Source organism: Halyomorpha halys, unplaced genomic scaffold (genome assembly GCF_000696795.3).
Source record: "Halyomorpha halys isolate HHAL.00 unplaced genomic scaffold, Hhal_1.1 Scaffold669.1, whole genome shotgun sequence".
In the NCBI taxonomy this organism is placed as follows: Eukaryota; Metazoa; Arthropoda; class Insecta; order Hemiptera; family Pentatomidae; genus Halyomorpha; species Halyomorpha halys.
The window spans coordinates 564596-583913 of NW_027107180.1; the positions used below are offsets into that span (position 1 = coordinate 564596).

Consider the following 19318-nt stretch of genomic DNA (forward strand, 5'->3'; position numbering starts at 1 on the left):
TATTTATAATTTCCCCCAAAAAAACGACAGGACTTTTTGAATGACCTGGTACTTGAAATTTAATAATATTGATAGTTACTACAAAGGTTTTTTGTGGGACCAATGGTGGTGCAATGAGGTGATTTAGTCAGGATCACGCTCAACCACCAGATTTACCCAATTAGGGGGTACCCCCTTTAACTATAAGTAAAGTTTTTAACATAAGAGCTTTCATATATATTTTTCTGAACCCTTAAACTATCTAACCTATCATTAATATAATCTCATTTCTTTAAGAGTTAGCTACAGCAGTCTCCTATTAAAGTATTATGTTGGAGTTCAAGTTATTTTTTCATTATTTATTGAAATTCACAACTGTTTTTAAGTTTAAATTGAAAATAAATGTGATAAACTATAATAATATAGATGAGTTGTGAAGAAAACACCCATTGGAAGCATCCCAATAACGTTTCTACTTTTAGTGCCTCGAGGCTTTTCAGGTACCCTGAGGATTATCTGGAATGAAACAGGAACAGACCGCTTAAGTTAAAGAAAAAAGATTCTCCTCCATATTATGTATATTATCATTTAATGTTTGCCTATTTTTAATATTTACTTTAATTTTCTTATGATTACTTTTAAATTATTTTCAAATGTAATGTACTCTAACCGTCAATCCCCACTACTTCTCTATACCATCCTGTCAACAGTTCACTTTCGCTCTGATTTCCTTTCTGTTAGGTGTGTTTCCTATCTTGTCTATTATCTTTCTTTATTCTTGATTTTATTCTTATCTCCATTTTTCCATCTTTTAGTTTGCACTATATTTTATATTTCTATTTTTTTATTATCTCTTATTTTTTCCATTTCCATTAATTGTCCAAAACCTTTTTTGTATTCTTCTTTAATTTTTACGTTTCACTGAGCATCTTTTTAATTTTTCATTTATTTTGTTCATTCATGTTTACATCAGTTAAGTGTTTGTATCTCTTTTAGCTCTGATGAAGCCCTCAACCATCAGTATTTGATTTTTTTTTTACTATTATACACGGTCAATCAATGATCTTCCAGTATGTCTTAAAAAATTAACGAGTGAGCCCATCATTCAACATTAAATACTGGTTATATTTGAATAAAAATAATATCAAATATCACATCACCCATTAAAATAATGGGTAATAATAATAATAACAACAATGCTGCAGAAAAAGGAAAGTATTCAGTAATATGTATCTTTCATGGAATATTAAATGAAGTGTTTAAGAAAAAAAACTACAAATCTTTACTATCAGTAATATTAATAATAATATTATAAAAACCCTTAGAAAATACAATTATTTTATGTAAAACTGGAAAAAAAATAACTAAAGGAATTCAATTATAGGAAGATTATCTTCATTCCAGGTCCCAGGAGAAAGTTGGTCATCCGGCTTATAACAATTTTATTGATTCTCTAACATTCCGCTTCACTTTATTATAATATAACGGGTTTTCTTCAGCTCTTTCGCACAAGTAATAAAAAAGAACTTTAATTTAAATATTTTAAAAAATACTAAACAGTTTATAAAAACATAATAATAAAAATGTCATTCGTATGGAAAATTTAAGCTGAATATAAAAGTTAAAATTTTAAAAAGTTTTAAATAAAAACAAAAACATTTTTAGTACTTTATGTTTGGTCTAACTCGCAAGAAATACCAGATACAATTAATTGTGTATATATATATATAGAATATGATAGTATCAATCCCTTTTGATAATGATGGATTTTGACGAATGTATCAAAAGAATATCATGGAGAAGCGACGAATCTCATTTTCGATTCTTAAATACTAATTCGAACTTCAAAAATACTCATTCAAAAAATCTAATGCGGTCCGCAATCAATTAATCACACAGCTTTCAATTAACCAAAGTTTTGAGTAGATTGCTTTTGAAGTTGACTCCTGTTCAAATCTTGACCAAAACATTTTCATTTATCTGTTGCTATACTAATTAAGAGTTCTTGAGATAGAACATAAGGAATAACAACTTTTTTCTGCCAAAAATACAACAGTACATATAACAAAACTTAACGAAGTCATAAGCATGTATTGGGGAGATATCGTAGTCCCGTGTTTTTTTTTTTTTTTTTTTAACAAGAATAATGTAAGCTGCTCCCATATTGAAGTGCACCACTTTTAAAATTTCGGATACGACTAATTTTTTATTATATGACTTTCCGACGAAAACTCGAATTCGAAATTGTGAAAGACCGCAATACTTTTCCTTACTGTATATTCTTTATATACTTAAGTAAAAGTAAAAAAATGAGCGGTTTCAGAACTCTGACAGAGGTCGGCGGATCAGGACTGTGTGATATTCCACACAATAAAACAGAGTGATATTCCTAGAAAGTTTAGAAGAATTTCAGGTCAAAATATTTAAAAAATACGTAATGTGTTTGAACTTTGGGGAACATCTTAACCTTCGAACATCAAACGTATCCAATCCCCAAAATCCTTCGGATCCTTTTGTTCTGGACCTCATACGAACCAAATTCTCAAAATTCCATATAAACCTTTCTAATCATCCTAATCCAGTTCAATCCTAATCCGATTCAATCCTTATCCAGTTCCACCCATAATTACAATCCATCTCAAAGGTAGGAACGGCAGTGGCCAAGAGACCTTTTTTATAATAACATCGACAATTGGAGTTCTGGCAATGGCTAGATGCTCCTCTCATGTAGAGTGATTGCGGCTTTAGTTCACTTACTCAGCGTCCACTGGCTCATAACCAGTGACGGGGTGAGAGGGCTGCGCTGGGATCTCGAAGGACCCAGCTCCATTCTCCATAATTGAGGGACAGAGTGGGTTCGGGGATCCTTAGGGATTGTAAATATTCTATACAATTTATTTTACTTAGTTTTTTAATGTTCATTTTATTTTTCTTCTTATATACATATAGAGATTTTTTTTTCTTTATATATATTTATTTATTTTATTTATTATTATTTCTTTTTAATCAAAGTGTACAATTACCACTATTACTCATTGCCCAAGTTTGTGGCAGATTGTAATATTATCAATAAATAAAGAAATGTAATGTAAAAACACTTAATATGTGTATTCTCCCCGTTTCTTAATATGTAAAGTTTTCTCGAGCGTACAGCTCACCCGATTTTCAATGTTCATATCTCAAATTATTCGCGAGTTTTCACCAATTTGTAGCCCGCCTAAAACATCCGTTCATGTACGGTCTAGCTATGAGCTCTCAGCGACTACAATTCAGGGTTAAAATATGTTTACGGATAGCTGAATCATTACTGTAAAACTGAAGTGATATTTTCTAGTGGAGCAACGTAATCAACAATTATATTAACTGTTATTTAAAGACAGTCATTATAAACTACGTAGCTTTACTAATTGTGTTGGTTGAATAGAAGTTCCTGATAATATTGTATTGTTTATAAGAATAAGCATTATGATACTTATAATTCGAATGAATTCAAGAGAAGAAGAAAACATATCTAATGTGATAGTTCTCGCTGGTGTAAACTAGTATTAAATTTATTAGTTGATTTTGGTGAAGGCAGTTATGTGAACATTCTACAGAGGCCCCTCACCTCCAGATATTATAATGTGGATTTCCACAAAATGAACATCTCAATACATAGATAAGTATTTCACAAAGACCTTCAAGTACCCACGGTAGAAAAAGGTGGTAATCACTTTGGATTATGTTCCTCTTCACATAATATATTTTATTTTCTGTTTTTAGAGAGATCAGAAAAAAAAGTTATGTGAATTATGTTAAGATGGGCTCATAATGATTTACCACTATTTATTATTGTTTTTACAACGTTTCAGCCAAACATGCCACCTTCAGGTACACTCCCTATGTTATGCAGTGTAATATAATAAAATTATATCACCTTATTATATTATATTACACTACATAACGGATGGCTTGTTAGGCCGTAACGTTGTAAAACAATAATAAAATAACGGTGGAGCATTATCGGCCAATCTTAACTTAATTAACAGTATTTACAATAATGGAAAATCAATATAATAAGTACCAACATAAATAAAAAATATTGAGAAAATGAATTTAAAAATTTTAACTTTACATTAGAAATAAATTTTTCCTGCTATACAATTAGGCCATCAGAATAATAGTCATTTATTATTAATGGTTCATTAAATAATATCAACAATATGAAATCATAAATTATTATTAGCTTGAAAATAAGTTTAGTTTGAGATATATAGAATATATAACAAATTTTTTTTTTAATTCGGGATCGTTATGTTTTATAAAAATGATATTTTGTTAAAAATTATTCTGCTCCAAAATGTCATCGATTCGTTAAAATTAAATATAAAAAGCATTATTTTAAATTAGAAAGTAATTTATGATTTCTCTAAAAGTAGTAAGATTTCATCCGAGAATGCTGAAAGTTAACGATCGAAAAGGTCATAGAGAGGTCATGGAGACGAGTACGATCCATGATGTAACTGCAAAGACGTATCCATGATATCTTTTACCTATAAATTCCACAAAGAGATCTTTTACCTATAAATTCCACAAAGAGATCTTTTACCTATAAATTCCACACCTGGACAAGTAACACTTTCAGTACAAATTATCGCTGAATAGGAGATAGCACCATATGATAAATAATATATATAAATTTTATTGATATACTACGTGTTAATTATATGTTTGATAGTAGCTAATTTAAATTAAAAACACAAATATCTTCTAATCATTATCTCTCACTTTGCCTATTCTCCAACGTTAATAACCAAGTATACACTCTGATCAAAAACCTACTTCCACCAGGTTAGGACTCTTTTATCGAGAGATGCCCCTATAAAGGCCTAAGGGCCGAAACGTTTATATATTGAGTCATTTCATATGAAATGTCTGTTTTAATTACTTCAGAAATTCAAAGTGGAATTAGTGGACTAGTGAAAAAACTAAACGATCTGAGTTACTAAGTCCTTCCACAACAAATTTATTTGCCAGAATTATCTCCAACTGAATTTCATCTGAAATTCAGAAATTTCAACAACTTGCTTGAAGGTAAAATTTTTAAAAATAATTCTAAGGTCAAAAACGCATTTTCCGATTTCTTCACAAGACCCTGAAGAAGAATGTGGAAAGGAGAAATGTACAGAAAATTGTGGTAGAAATGTTTTGACTTCATAAAGTTGTTTCACTAAATAATCTGTCCTGTGAAAATCAATATTTAATATGAAACGATCCAATATAATCAATCAAAGACATTGCAGCTACAAATGATTTAAAAGGACAAAATCTAAAATTTCTCAATAATTTGGAGGTCTGAAAACTATTCCCAACAATTTTTTTTTTTTCTAAACATATTTGGAAAATAGATCTCTCTAAATAGCGTTAAAAAAACAATTGTGAGTGTAATAGCCTCTTTCAATAATGTTTAATTACATTCTTTACAGTTGGAAGCAGGTTCTCAAATTTCGAATTTACCAACTTTTCGGCGATGACACACTCATCCGTAACAACATCCCTGAAATCAATTTGCAGAAGGAAAATACAATTGGATCAAACTCCTCGAAAAAAGATTTCACAACTTGGAGGAACCTAGTTACAGATTTCTTATGGCAGGAAGAGGTTTCGGTTGCTGAACACTTTTTTCTTCAAGTCGTTTACTCCAAGGAAGACAGGGCCGGAACTACAATTGGTATGAAGGAGCAATGGGGGAGAAGGGAGGGTTGTACTTGCCTCAAGCTGCAGATTTTAAAGTGAAATTATATTTTTTAGGTTGAGTAAATAAATTAATGAAATAAATAATGTTTCGGGAACTTAATGAACAATAGTCCCAAGTCCGATTTTCAAAGGTTTGGATAACTCCAAAACAAACTTTCACATATATTTTAATATCATATATATATATTGAATTGACTGTGTAATTTCAAATTATGAAGAAGATAATTAGGGGTGCGGTCAAAAGAGAAACGAAATAGTTAACAACTATTTATTTTCCGACATTTCGCTCCAGTTTGTAAAGCTTTATCAGCGTTAAAAAGATACAAAAATAGCTAAAAATATTTGGATATAGTAAGATAATATGATACAAAAATTTTAATTAAGGTAGGGTTAAAGTTATTTAAAAATAAGTGAAAAGAAAATTATATAAAAATGCGTAATTTTTTTTTTAATCTTATTATTTTTTGTTATTTTTTATTAATACTATTTTATTTCTTCTTTCCATTAATTTTAATAATAATAATAATTTTAACCCTACCTTAATTTACCTATTTGTAACTTATAATGTAAACATATTTCTGAATCTTTTTAGCCCTGATGTAGCTCTATAAAGTGGGGCGAAACGTCGGAAACTAAATAGTTGTTAACTATTTTTGTTCTCATACCTGACCATCTTCTTTATAATTTAATATTTTGATATCATTTAAATATTTTTGCGTTGATGTAATTAGCTTTTGAGGCATCTTTAATGTTCAGATCAAAATTCTTATTAAAAGCAATAAAAATTACCTTCATAAGGAATAAAATGTCAAAATTGATTGACGTGAAATTATTGTGCTTTAAGTTACTGATATGTTCAAGATTTTTTTAACGATTTGGCCTCAATTCAGTCGATAAACGTTAATATTATAGTATGATGATATTTATTTCAAAATATATTACCTAAACTACTCATGTAAGGCTGTTAACTTTAATTCTCAACAATTGACGAGCAGTTTTTTTCTAAATAACAACTCTTTTTTTTTTAATTACGAAAAATCATTGTTTTGTGAATTTATTTTATTGGCCACCATTAACATTTATTGCTAATTCGGTTTTGAACACCTCCTTTCACTACCCATTTGTTAATTAAGGGTTTAACACGGTAATAAAAGAAATCTGATATAAATTGTGAAACTTTAATTTCCTATATGCAAGGATATCCATCACGACACAATGGTAGACATAAACAATTAAAAAATAAGACTAAAATATTACTTCCTGCGCTAAAAGATTTTCTAATTTTCAATGGAGATTTAAATTAAGTATGAAGGATTTATTTTATTTTATAATATAATGAAAATTTACAGTGAAAAGGATTAAGAACAATTATTATAATTAAGAAATGTTACTTTTGGTTTTTAAAAAATCGTGAATCTTTAGCTAAGGCTGTTGAATTTCTTGATAATCCAGAGTAACTTCTTGGACAAAGTACTGGGAATCATATTCAGTTGCTAAAAAATATATCCACTAAAAATTATGAAAATAATTACTATTTGAAAGTTATATTTTTTTCTAGGCTTCTTTGGTACATTGGAAATAACGCCAGGATACCTTCAACATTTTTGGATGAAGAATCACCAAAAAAAAAAATTAGTTAAAATTAGCGACCTTCTCACTGTCCCCCTCTTTTAAGCAAAGAATTGTGTCTCACGGCTTTTTTCTAATTTACAAATTAGTTCTTGACACTATTTAATACAAAAATTATTTTTTAAAGTCAAAATTCCAGAAGACACAGTCATTGCTAAAATTTATGGATCTTATTGTCTTGTTACGCACGTGTCATTATCTCATATATAAGAATCCATAATTGTTTGTTCGTATTTTATGCACTGCCATACTATTCATCCGAATGCGATGGGACCTTTTCCTAAATTTTTTCCAGAAGATCAGAGGCCGGCCCGATTTTTTCGGTAAAAAAAAGTTATTAAAATATTAATCATTATTTGTGCTTAGCTCAAAAGGTATACATATTTTTTCACTGTCATTATATGCCAATCGATTTGTTTTTTTATGAAGAGTAATAAAAAATATCACTGATTTTTTTATTTAAAAAAATAGAGAAATTCAGTAAATAAGGTCAAAAAATATTTTTTGTAGTAAAAAGCAAATCGTAATCAATTTTAGCGTCGTATGAAATCCTCAAATACTATTTTTCAAAAAAATTTTAAATTACAAATTTTTCACCTTCATTTATCCGGAAGATTATTTTCTTCCCCGGTAACCATTATTCATATAATCGTTTATAACTTCTCTGCATTTTATCCAATTCCTGTCTTAATACAACCATTGGAAAGCTGAATGACTCCTAACTAAATTAACAACATTTAGATGTAATTCCCTCATAAGTAAATATTAGTTTAAAATAAAGAAAAACGTTTTATTTTATATCTCTAGTTCTAATTTGTTTAATTAGGTTTGGTTTGTTCCTTTTGGTGCAGTTTATAGAGCCCTAAACCATTGCCAAGGTTGGTGTAGATTGGCTAAGTCATGTTGAAGTTAGTCCTATCCTATTTATTTTATTTTTCAAAAGAAATCAAAGGCCAATAAAGGCAGAAATATTGGGCCAACAAATCTTATTTTCCAACTTTTTTCGAAAATTTGTATTTAATTGTTTAAATAACTAACATCAATTTTTCACTCCTAAAAATCATTTACCACACTTTGATCAATGTCAGTCATTCTTTATTGTTTCTATACAGTACTAATATTGAAGCACAATGAGTCTTATTATATAAAAACTACTCATCTTTTATTTATTTTATGTGTGAAAATATCATAGATACTCAAATTGTCTAAAATAATAAGAAAAAATTACCTAAATCGGAAGAGTATTAACAATTATACAGTGAAATTAGCTGTTTACATTTATGTTACTATAGTTACCGTCTTATCACTTCATCTATGTATATACATACTCAAATATAGCAATAACGAAGCATTGCCGGTTTTGCTAATAAGGTTATAAAAAATAATTTCAATTAAAAATAGTTGCATAACCAACACCTACTAAAACTGTATCAGTTCTAAAGAAATCTGAAAAGGTATTGTTCTTAGGGAATATCCGGTACGGTTTCAATAACAAAACATCCAGTTCTGCTAACTCCATCCTGCTAAATGCCCGCCTCGCTATTAACGAGAAATGGTCCGATCTCGACATCAATCCCGCCAATCGTCTGTGTAATTGGGCTTTTCATGGGGGGTTATGTCCGATTATTTTAATTGGTCTATTAAAGCAAAGTTGTAAGTCAACATCAAGTGGAAGCTTAGCAAAACGAAAGTATAGCAACCTCAATATATCTAGAATTTTGAGGGACGTTTTAACTTTTCGTAGATACGCTAAAAAATTTACCCATGAAAAATATTCTGGATTAATTAAAGGGTTCATATTTATTTTAATGCAAAAGGATGCATACATAATTTCTAAAAACCTAGAAAGTAACATGGTTCGGGCTTTTTAAAACGCCCATTTAGTATTTTAAAATTGTATAGCACTATATTAATATCTTAATAAATCATTTAACTTTAATTAATACCAATTGTTAATATTATTTTAAGGTACCTGAATAGCAATATATTAATACTTTATGATGCATTCTATTTTGTTAGATTTTAGTATTTCTTTTCCAAAACATTTTTGAGTAGGTTCAAACCATATAGCAAGGTTAAAAGTGACAAATTCTGATTGAGGGATATCTGTTTAGTACAAGAGCTCAAGATGGGGAAAAAATCAATTATTTCACACCAATTTTTGATTACTTTAATGAAAGCTATGTATAATTATTAGTAATAATTGAATAGTCAGCCTAGTATAGTTAAGAGAAATAAAAAATTTCAACTGTTTCAAAATATTAATTTTCCATTCAGAGGTCCATTATCTTTAAAACAATCAACAACTCTAGAAAACCTAATAGAACATCATTTAAAGAAGAGTAAATTTTCTAGAATATGAGCACTAATATAACTATTTACGTTTAATAGCTCTCGAGATATAGCTTTTTAAAAAACAACATTTCATTGAAAATACAATGAAAAATTTAGTATATAGTGAATTTATTTTGAGAAATGTTTATTTAAGGAACCAGTCGACCTAAAGATGTCTTTTAGCAATAAAATTAAAGCTCATTTAATGTATTAAAAAGCAGTTTATAACGTTTATATTCGTAGAAGCAGTAGTTTTTATGATATTTGACAAAATAAATTCACAAAATGTTAATTTCTAGTTGTTAGTACAATTATTTCGATTTATAGATGTCTTCCAGCACTCAAAATAAAGCTACTTTAACGTACTATAAAGTATTTTATAACACGTACTACTGTACGTGAGGTATCTGGGGTACTCCTCAGATATATTTTTTCATAAATCAAAACTTTTATCTGAACAACTAGAAATCAACATTTTGTGAATTTATTTTGTTTAATATCATAAAATCTACTACTCTTACAAAGATAAACATCATAAACTACTTTATAGAACATTCAGCTGGCTTTAATTTGAGTGCTAATAGACATCTGTACGTCAAATGATTCTTGTTTTTCCAAAATTAATTTTAAAACTACTGATTTTTCGTTAATTTCTTATAAAATTTTATTTTAAAAAACTCGATCTCGGGAACTATTCAATGTAAATTGCTCTTTTAAGGCTCATATTTTAGCAAATCAACTCTACTTAAAATGATGTTCTAGTAACTTTTCTAGTTTTGTAGGAAGTCTTAAAGATCTGCAGGTCCGAAAAAAAAATTAATTTTTTTTATCGTTTATAAACAGCCGCCAGTTTATATTCCCCCTTACTATATTAGATAGACTCCTCAATTTTGATTAGTGATTATTTATAGTTTTCGTTAAAATCATAAAAATTGGGGTGAAATAACTTACTTTTATCCCCCGGGCTCTTGTACTACCTGTTGTCGCTCCTCCTCTGGTCCCTAATTCATCCAGTTGAAATTCTTCTATAACCACAATCAGAGTTTCTGGTTGTTTTTATATTATTGATCCGTTTTCGATAATGTTTCGCTTCGTTAGTGAGTCATATATTGATATTATCTTGTTTTGTGATATAAAACAATATGCCTTGTTACAGCATTTGGTTGTCTCACTAACATAAATAATCTGTTCCAAAATGACATTCTTTATTTCTTCCTTGTATTATACAAAATATTTTTTCAGAACAAAAAGTTGATTTAACTTAAGATTTACAATAACTAAGACTACCCATAATATTTTACCGCTTTGTTACTTGTGACCGCTCATAATTTTTATTGTCACACTCGTACATAAAAAAACAAATAATTCAAAATAACACAATCACCAGAACGGAAAAAAAATCAGATGTTTACTAGTTATGTTGAGAAACCTAATGGAAATTACGTACAAATAGCTTTATATCGGATCGGAAAATAGAGTGAAAGTCAGTTAAGTAGTATTTAAAAAGAAGTTGTAGGTTAAAGGTTTTCAGTGCCTTATTTTTTTTTCTACACCATAGGACAGGGCTATTATAACATTTTCCCTCTCACAGTCCAATACAATTTTGTGATCCCCGGCAATCTTAGCAGAGCTAAGGGAGTGACTTACTTTCGCCAAGTAAGAGGACAAGATCTCCAAAAACGCCTCCATCGAATAGGCATCGTAGATTCACCGATATGTTCTCTATGCAACATGGAAGACATGGATGAAGAACATCTTTTGAGGTGTATTGGTCTGGACGTTATTTAGCAGGATGAAGACCAATTAAGGGCAAAATGGCTTAATTTATAGTTTAACATGAATCTGAATTTGCTCAACAATATTTTTTTTTTGGTAAATACATGAGATTATCTAAAAATCACAAGTTTTTGCCTTATAACGTACACATAATGTTTTTATATAAAAGTATATTCTATATCAAAATAAAGATCAGAAAAGTATCTACAATTGGTATTGATACAATTTTTTTTCTTGCGCAATTGGGGCTTTTAAATACCGGTGAAAATCGTGACTTTCTTACGTTAAAGTAAAAAAAAATTCAAAATCTCCTCTATTTAACTCTTCATATATACATACATATAAACAGCGTTTATTTTTATTATTATTTTTTTTTTTTGTGTGTGTTTCTTCTGTACAGTGAAAAGTGAAGAACAACTGTTTATTTTATTTTTTCTTTATTTTCTTCGATTATTTTCACAAAGAATTCAATTTTCGTAAATATTATATTCTGCAAGAAGATTTTATAAAAATACCTTTATACTTCTATACCATCTATTTTATTCATGAGTTTATACACGTTTTAGCATATATATAATTAATAATTATTAGTATCATACATATACTTACAATTTAGGTACTTGTCTTATATTTAGTTATTGGCAATATTATTCTCAAATTTTCTACTTACAACATGAGACAAGTAACCACCGCCAGTGACTATCCCATGGGTTACTAAGTACTGCCACGCTTTATCGTGGAAGCCACCATGGCAACCACTACCACACTCTTTACAGCAAGAGATGATTTCGTTCTCGGAAAGTGGAAGAGTGAAGGAGCCATTGGTTGCGATGCATAGCCTGTCCGAGAGGGTACTTGCAGCAGCCACAGCCTGTTATATTTAATAATTAATGTGTAACAAATATAAACGTAGTATGGCAACTATGATAAGAGGTTACACTTAAAAAAAAAATAGCTTCTTAACATTTAAATTCTAAACCTTTCATTACTTTATTTATTCGTATGGTTGCATATTACATTAATCAATCAGTTTTTTTGTTTGTTTTTTTTACAAAATTCATTATTATTAAAGGCTCTGACGAAGTAAGACCTACTTTGGCCCAGCTCTTTGGTATATTATTATTATTATTACAAATAACCTAAATAGTTTAGGCGATTTTTAGTTATATTAAAATCGACAAATCATAATTAAATATCTTTTTTCAGACAGGTTTGTTTATTAGTTATAATCAAAATATTTATATAGTCTCATACTTTTTATTTTCTTGTAACTCCTACGTTTCGGCCATTCCGGTCATTCTCAAGGATCTTATTCACAATATCCCAGCTAGCACGTGTATAAAACTGTTGCAGGTTTTTATGACTTTGTCAAATTTTACTCTAGTCAATAACCTATTATTATCATAATTTTACTTATAATAATTATTCAGTTTACAATGTCTATTACACTCTAGATTTTTGATAAAGTGGTAAATAATAAATAAGATCCTTGAGAATGACCGGAATGGCCGAAACTAGGAGTGTGTAAGATAAAAAGTGTGAGACCGTATGGATTTTTTTATTATAAACGATAAACAAACCGGTCTCAAACAAGATACTTAATTTTATTTAGTTAATTTTTTTTTTAATACATGCATTTTAATATTTTTCAGTTTTAAGAAAATCAAAAAAATCAGTTGAAAAGATACGGAAAAATGTTGGAAAATTAAATAAATCCTTAGCTTGTCTTACTCATTTCACTGCTAGAGTTTCTTTAATAGTTAATTAGATTTTTATTATTTATACTTAAATAAAAAAACACAGTTATGGGGGAAAAAAAGTTAAAACTTTCAACAGAAGGAAGATAGCCCCATTTCATCAAGTATTATTGTTAGTGACATGACATTTACAATCAAAACCGGTTGTCAAATTTTATCAATCTGTAATCGGCCACGAAGAAAAACAAAGAACTGAGGTTTCAGTTAAACCTAGAAGTTCAACGTCATTAATATTCCAGAAAGTGGACCAGAAACAAAAACGATTTATGATAGAAACAAATAGTTACAATAGCTTAGAAATAAAATTAAATCAAATTTATTGGAACTTAATTAGAAATTCCTAAAAAGTAGCTCGCAATGACGGTGCTAATTTGGTTCTATAATTAATAAATATAATATATATATTAATTATGCATACAGTAATGTACAGTGTAAGAAATTTTCAACTACAAGGTAATTATAAAAACTAACCCAGCAGGAACCACATTTGCCCTGGTTCCGAATGCTTCGTATCGTAGGACAATACGGCCATCGCTCCCTCGAATCAAATTCTTCAGGTATCACTGAATTAATATGAAGAGAAATCTTCGTGGGCTTCGACGGAGATTTCCAAGCGCAATACTGTCCTATAATAGAGGAGGCAGTGATAGTTGGCAGCCCAGCCTATGACAATAAACAATTAAGGATGAACTCTATATAAAATTAAAAAATAAGAAACATATATTTGAAAGAATTATATGAAACGCAATAAAATTCACTTGTACGGAATTATTTGTTCACAGGTGCTCTTGTTGAACAACCTGTTCAAAGGTGATCTGGATCTCTCTAACATTGGATCTCCCCCTTGGGCTACGCCACTGAGATTATGTACCTAATAATTCCAGTCTTAATCGATCTCATCACGAAGAATACAAATCAATCATTTTTGATGATCCTATTGATGAGTGCAAACATCAGATACCTGCTTTAGCATTGTTTTATAAACAAACAGAATATTCAAAAGCAATTGAACATTCTGATGACAGAAATAATATTACAAGCTACTTTATAAATGACAGGTTGATTGATGGTATTACAAGATAACACAAAACAATAACTAGAATTCTTCTCGCGATTCACAATAACGTTTGTATTTATAACGATTGTTTAAACATTTTTTTTTTTTTTTATTCAATTTTCCGATTATACCCAAATGTGGGGACAACAGTTAGTTTGCTAACATGTAAGGGTAACTCATTCCATTCTTTAATTCGAAAATGAATGGTTTACAGTATATATAAAAGATAAGCAGTGCTCTTTCTCAGATAATGAAGATATTAAAGGAGTATTAATATAGTATTGTTTAACATTCCTTCACATTTGTGAAAAAACACAAATGTGAGGCTGTTGTAAGCGAGTGTGCTAAGGTGTCAACTTAGCAATCTCGCATAGCAGCGACGTAGGTCAATCCGGAGCTGGTCAGGTTTACTTTTATAACGGCCCCACAGACTGATAACTCGACCTTCCCACTCTGGTTAGCATAGGGTGGTTACCTACAGTATACAAAAATACAAAAAATGAATAATATGATAAATATTACCATGTGGTGCCAACAATGCAATTAATATTTCCAATTTCATACATCCGCTGGTCGGAAAATCTCGTACCCAGAGAAAAATGAACAACAAAGTAACTTGCTACAGTGAAACACATTTGCTTTTATGGATTATTCGTTGCATTCCACCTCATAAATGGATTGAAAAGCCCGTTTCCTAATTTTACGCTGTCTTGTTCTGATTTCTTCTAATCTTTTAATGTAATTTGTAGTCATTTGCCACATAAACCCAATGCCCCTTCCTGCAACTCACACCATCTCTTATTGTCACCAGTTCTCTTCTCATTCCGTTCAAAAGTAATTTGAGTAAGAAATGCACACAAGTGTCTTAGCACAATTTTCTTCAAAACTTACTGTTCTATGAATCCTTTTTTATTCTAAGATCTTTTTTATGTCTAAACTACAAAAAAAAAAACGTATAATGCCACTTCTCGTTTATAATTTAACAATGAGTAAGATAATTTTAGAAAAATAACTGATGTTACATACTACATCAACAATCTAATGCAACAGAGTAAAATTATAAATACATCAGTTAATCTCTGCAAACCTCAGATTACACCATCAAATAAGATTCCAAACTTAAGGCTGAATTAAGAAGGTAGCAGATAGCAAATGCTACGTCTGGGGTCCTAGAGTCTTGGTCGGAAAATGTTGAACTTGTTAAATATTGTAACTAAATGTCTTTGAAAATTTGTACAAGAAATATTGTAATTTTAAGCTATTAATAGGTTGTTATTAAGTATTAGTTTATTTAAAAAATAAAGAACTATGCAATTTTAAATGAATTTGTAATTTTTCTGCGCAATCCTCTCTTTTTTTCTATTATTTAAATTATATTTTGTAATTACTTTTCATAACGCGTCTTCAATGATCACTAAAAATTTGAAATAATTAAAATTGTACAACATAACCGATCACCTATTACTTCAGTTCACATTGAATTCCGAAACGACTTTTTGATTACTTTAATGAAAAATGTGTACTATTACTTGTCAAAATTAATAAGTCTGCCAAGTATAGGTAGGGGGAATAAAAAATGGCGGCTATTTCAAAACGAACAAGTTTTAATTTGAGTTCTAATTGACATCTGTACGTCGAATGATTTTTGAGATGTAGATTTCTCAAAATAAATTCTCTTGATACTAATCTTTTAGTACATTTTTTTTAAATTGTTGCTTTTCAAAAATCAATATCTCGAATACTATTGAACGTAAATAGCTCTACTAGGGCTCACATTTTAGCAAATTTACTCAACTTAAAATGATATGCTCTAGATTTTCTTGTGTTGTTGGTAGGTTTAAAGATATAGAACTCCGAATGAAAAATTTATTTTTTTTAACGTTCTGCAATAGCTGCCATTTTTTATTCCTCCGACCTATTCTTGGCAGACTCATCAATTTCGACTAGTAATTATATATAGCTTTCATTGAACTAATCAAAAATTGGGGTAAAATAACTGCCTTTTTCCTCCTCTTGGGCTCTTGCACTAACGTATTTGTTAAGTTTCTCATGAATCTTTACTATTACTAAGGAAACGAAATCAGTGGCAACTTAGTTCATGAGACAGATACCAAATCAGTAATAAATGAAAACCTAAATTAACCTGGAGAACATTAGAAGTTACCCTTTGTTGTTGGAATGATGAAGGTCAGATCTTATTGGACTCAAGGTCAAAACTGGAGTTAAATCTCCAAGACGCGAAATTCTACAATGGTTCTTTGTTCATATTTTTAATTTTTTTCTTTATTAGAGCAAAATTAATGTTGACATTAATATTCATTTGTGTACATTTGTTTCTTTAATGATAATTGTTTTCTTTTTGAACCAACAAAAAGTATATTTTCGCTAGCTCAACTGATCATCAAAACCTTAAAAAATAATTCAAAATTCTGTGATAAATAAATAAATTTCAAATGTAAGAAATCACCAAAATATTTACCTTCCATGACGCTCCAACAGAGTTCACTTTCTGAATAATAGCATCAAAATCTACGTTCGCAGAGGTAGCAACGACAGTCAGCATCAAAGAAATTGTTCCCAGTTTCTTCAATATTACAAAATATACTATTAGATGGAGGAACATATTCCGAAAATGATAATACGAAAGTTACAGACCTGAGGGTCTAATGACGCAGGATAGGGGAAACTCAAAAAAATACCCATATCTATGTATGGATTACTTTCAAATCATAAACAAAGATATCGAGATTAAAAAACAAATACGGGTTTCTTATCACAAGTAAATATTTCCTCCTTCAAATCCATTCATTTTTCTGGTCATACTTTTACCTCTCTATGAAAAATGATATGTTTTATTAATGAATGTAAGTGAATAAATTTACAATCTAATGTTTAAAGTTAAGAAGATGGCCACGAGACCAGCTAATGTAAAATGTCATTAGAGTGCTACCAATGGGTAGTTTTTCTACACACCTGTAACACTCCAATTTAACTTAGATCAGATTTACTAAATGTATTATAATGTACAGTTGTAAATAGCAATAAATAAATATTTAAAAAAAAAAAAAGTTTAGTTTTAAAAGCACTGAACTAGTCATTAACTCTCTTCATAAACAATTGTCATTTAATTAAGATAGTTACTTAGAGGTAATCTACAATTAAATGTTAGTTGAATATTTTTTAAAAATAAATTTCCAGGAAGATGTCGAAATTTTAAAAATCTTTTTTATTTTTTTGATTCAAGTTTAAATGTACAAAGCTGGAGATAACTTAAGCTCATCTATAGCACTAGTTAAGAATTACCAATTATTCGACAAAGCAGGAAAATTTTGTCTTTGTCAAAACCATTTTAAAATGGCTCTCAACTAGATAAATGTTCTTTTAAAAATCTTGCATTATATGCCTCATCATTTTTTATTTTAGCCTTTTTTTTAGCCTCTTGCTGAAGATTCCACACTATTAGACAAATTTCCTAGTTGATTATTTCTCATCCTTCAATGCAAGCATTAACTTAGGGTCTTTCTTCTTTTTGTCTGTCATAGCTATTTTTCAATCCAGAAAGTAAATTCTCATTTCATAAAGTCGTTCCACTACCACCACCTATCAAACTCCATGATAATCTTTATTAAAATTATTTTTTTATTTACAATTTATTCATTGATATTTACAACTGTACTAAATTATATATAACCAGTAAATTTGTTATAAAATGGCATGACACAAACATGTGGAAAACCTACCCATTAACAGAACTTCAAAAACATTTCTAGAGATCTTAAGGCGATTTTCTTTAAATTAAAATAATTAACTTATTAGTCTTAGTTCAAATTTCCATGACCGCCACTTTCTACAAGATATAAGGAAAGTTATTACCTATGTTGACATTAGGATGACCTATTGAGGATTTTAAGTTCTATGGTATGAGCCCTATAAAATAGTTGTTTAATTTAGAAATACCAAATCATGGACATAAAATAAGCAGGGAGGTGGAAAATGTAGGGGAGGGAATGTGAAATCTATCAGTATCTGTAGAAGGGCATACAGGATACATGTTTACTTAAAATAAATTTAAATTGATTAATTCCAAGTCTTAAATCATGAACTTTTTTAAACCACCTACCTCCAGACGCTGGTTCCCCTCAATAACATGATTGACACTTAACTGATAGAAACTGTGACTGCTATTTGTACTTTTGTACATATTTTTTAAGAAAAATAATTTAAAAACTAAGAAAAAATGCATAAGAATATAACAAGGTAGATACAATTAATAGTTTCCTTTTATACGACTAATAAAATTAAGCTTAACAATCATAACATTTTATCTATCTCTCTAAGAACACATTTAAACAGTCAAGGTAATTAACTATTAAAAGAATCTTTATCAGGAGAATTATAAAATTATCAACCAGCCATTGATTGTTAAGCTAATTTCAATCCTACTTCAGCTGTCTTCAAATTTTTATCATGGCATGTTAAAGATCCCAAATCAATGGTATATCCATGAAAGATCTCAAGAAATGATAACTTAACATCTTGGGACCAACCTCATTATTTATAATTTACTTATTTTACTAAAATTAAACTATAAAATAAGATGTGATATCTTCACTCATTCCTCGTGTAGGGACTTACACTACTCTGTGGCATCAATATCAGTACCTTGACCAATTCTGGTATTGATTCTTTCCATGTGATACTATTGGATATAAATATTTTAGTTAATATCTATGGAAAAGAAAATAGATATTTAGGTGTTATCATAATGTCCCTAAACTAGTACAAAAATCTGCAGACAGAGCAGGTCCAAATACCATGAGGCGGGGCCAGAACAATCACACCCTCATGCTGCTCCAGTCCAGGTAGTGTTAAATTAAAGTGTCATACGAACACAGCTTCATCCTCAGAATCCTAATACTTACAGCTTGAAGGAAAACACTGCCCAAAACGAAAATAAAATCAATAATCAAATATACTCACATAACTATTTTTGTTTGACATGTAGCTCACAGTATCAACATCCTTATGCCTTCCTAATCCATAAAAAATC

The 19318-nt window shown here is 29.4% G+C and overlaps 1 protein-coding gene across 1 annotated transcript in view; it reads right to left on the reverse strand.

Annotated features, from left to right (window-relative positions):
* The window catches only part of LOC106685198 (cathepsin B), a 29157-nt gene extending 12192 nt beyond the window's left edge, over positions 1-16965 (reverse strand). The window contains exons 1-3 of the mRNA XM_014427755.2: positions 16748-16965; positions 13683-13874; positions 12125-12325 (exon numbers count right to left, since the gene is read on the reverse strand). Of these exons, the coding sequence (XP_014283241.1) occupies positions 12125-12325; positions 13683-13874; positions 16748-16891 (537 nt within the window). The 5' untranslated portion in view covers positions 16892-16965. The remainder of the gene's footprint in view (positions 1-12124; positions 12326-13682; positions 13875-16747) is intronic.
* Between the last annotated feature and the right edge of the window lie 2353 nt (positions 16966-19318).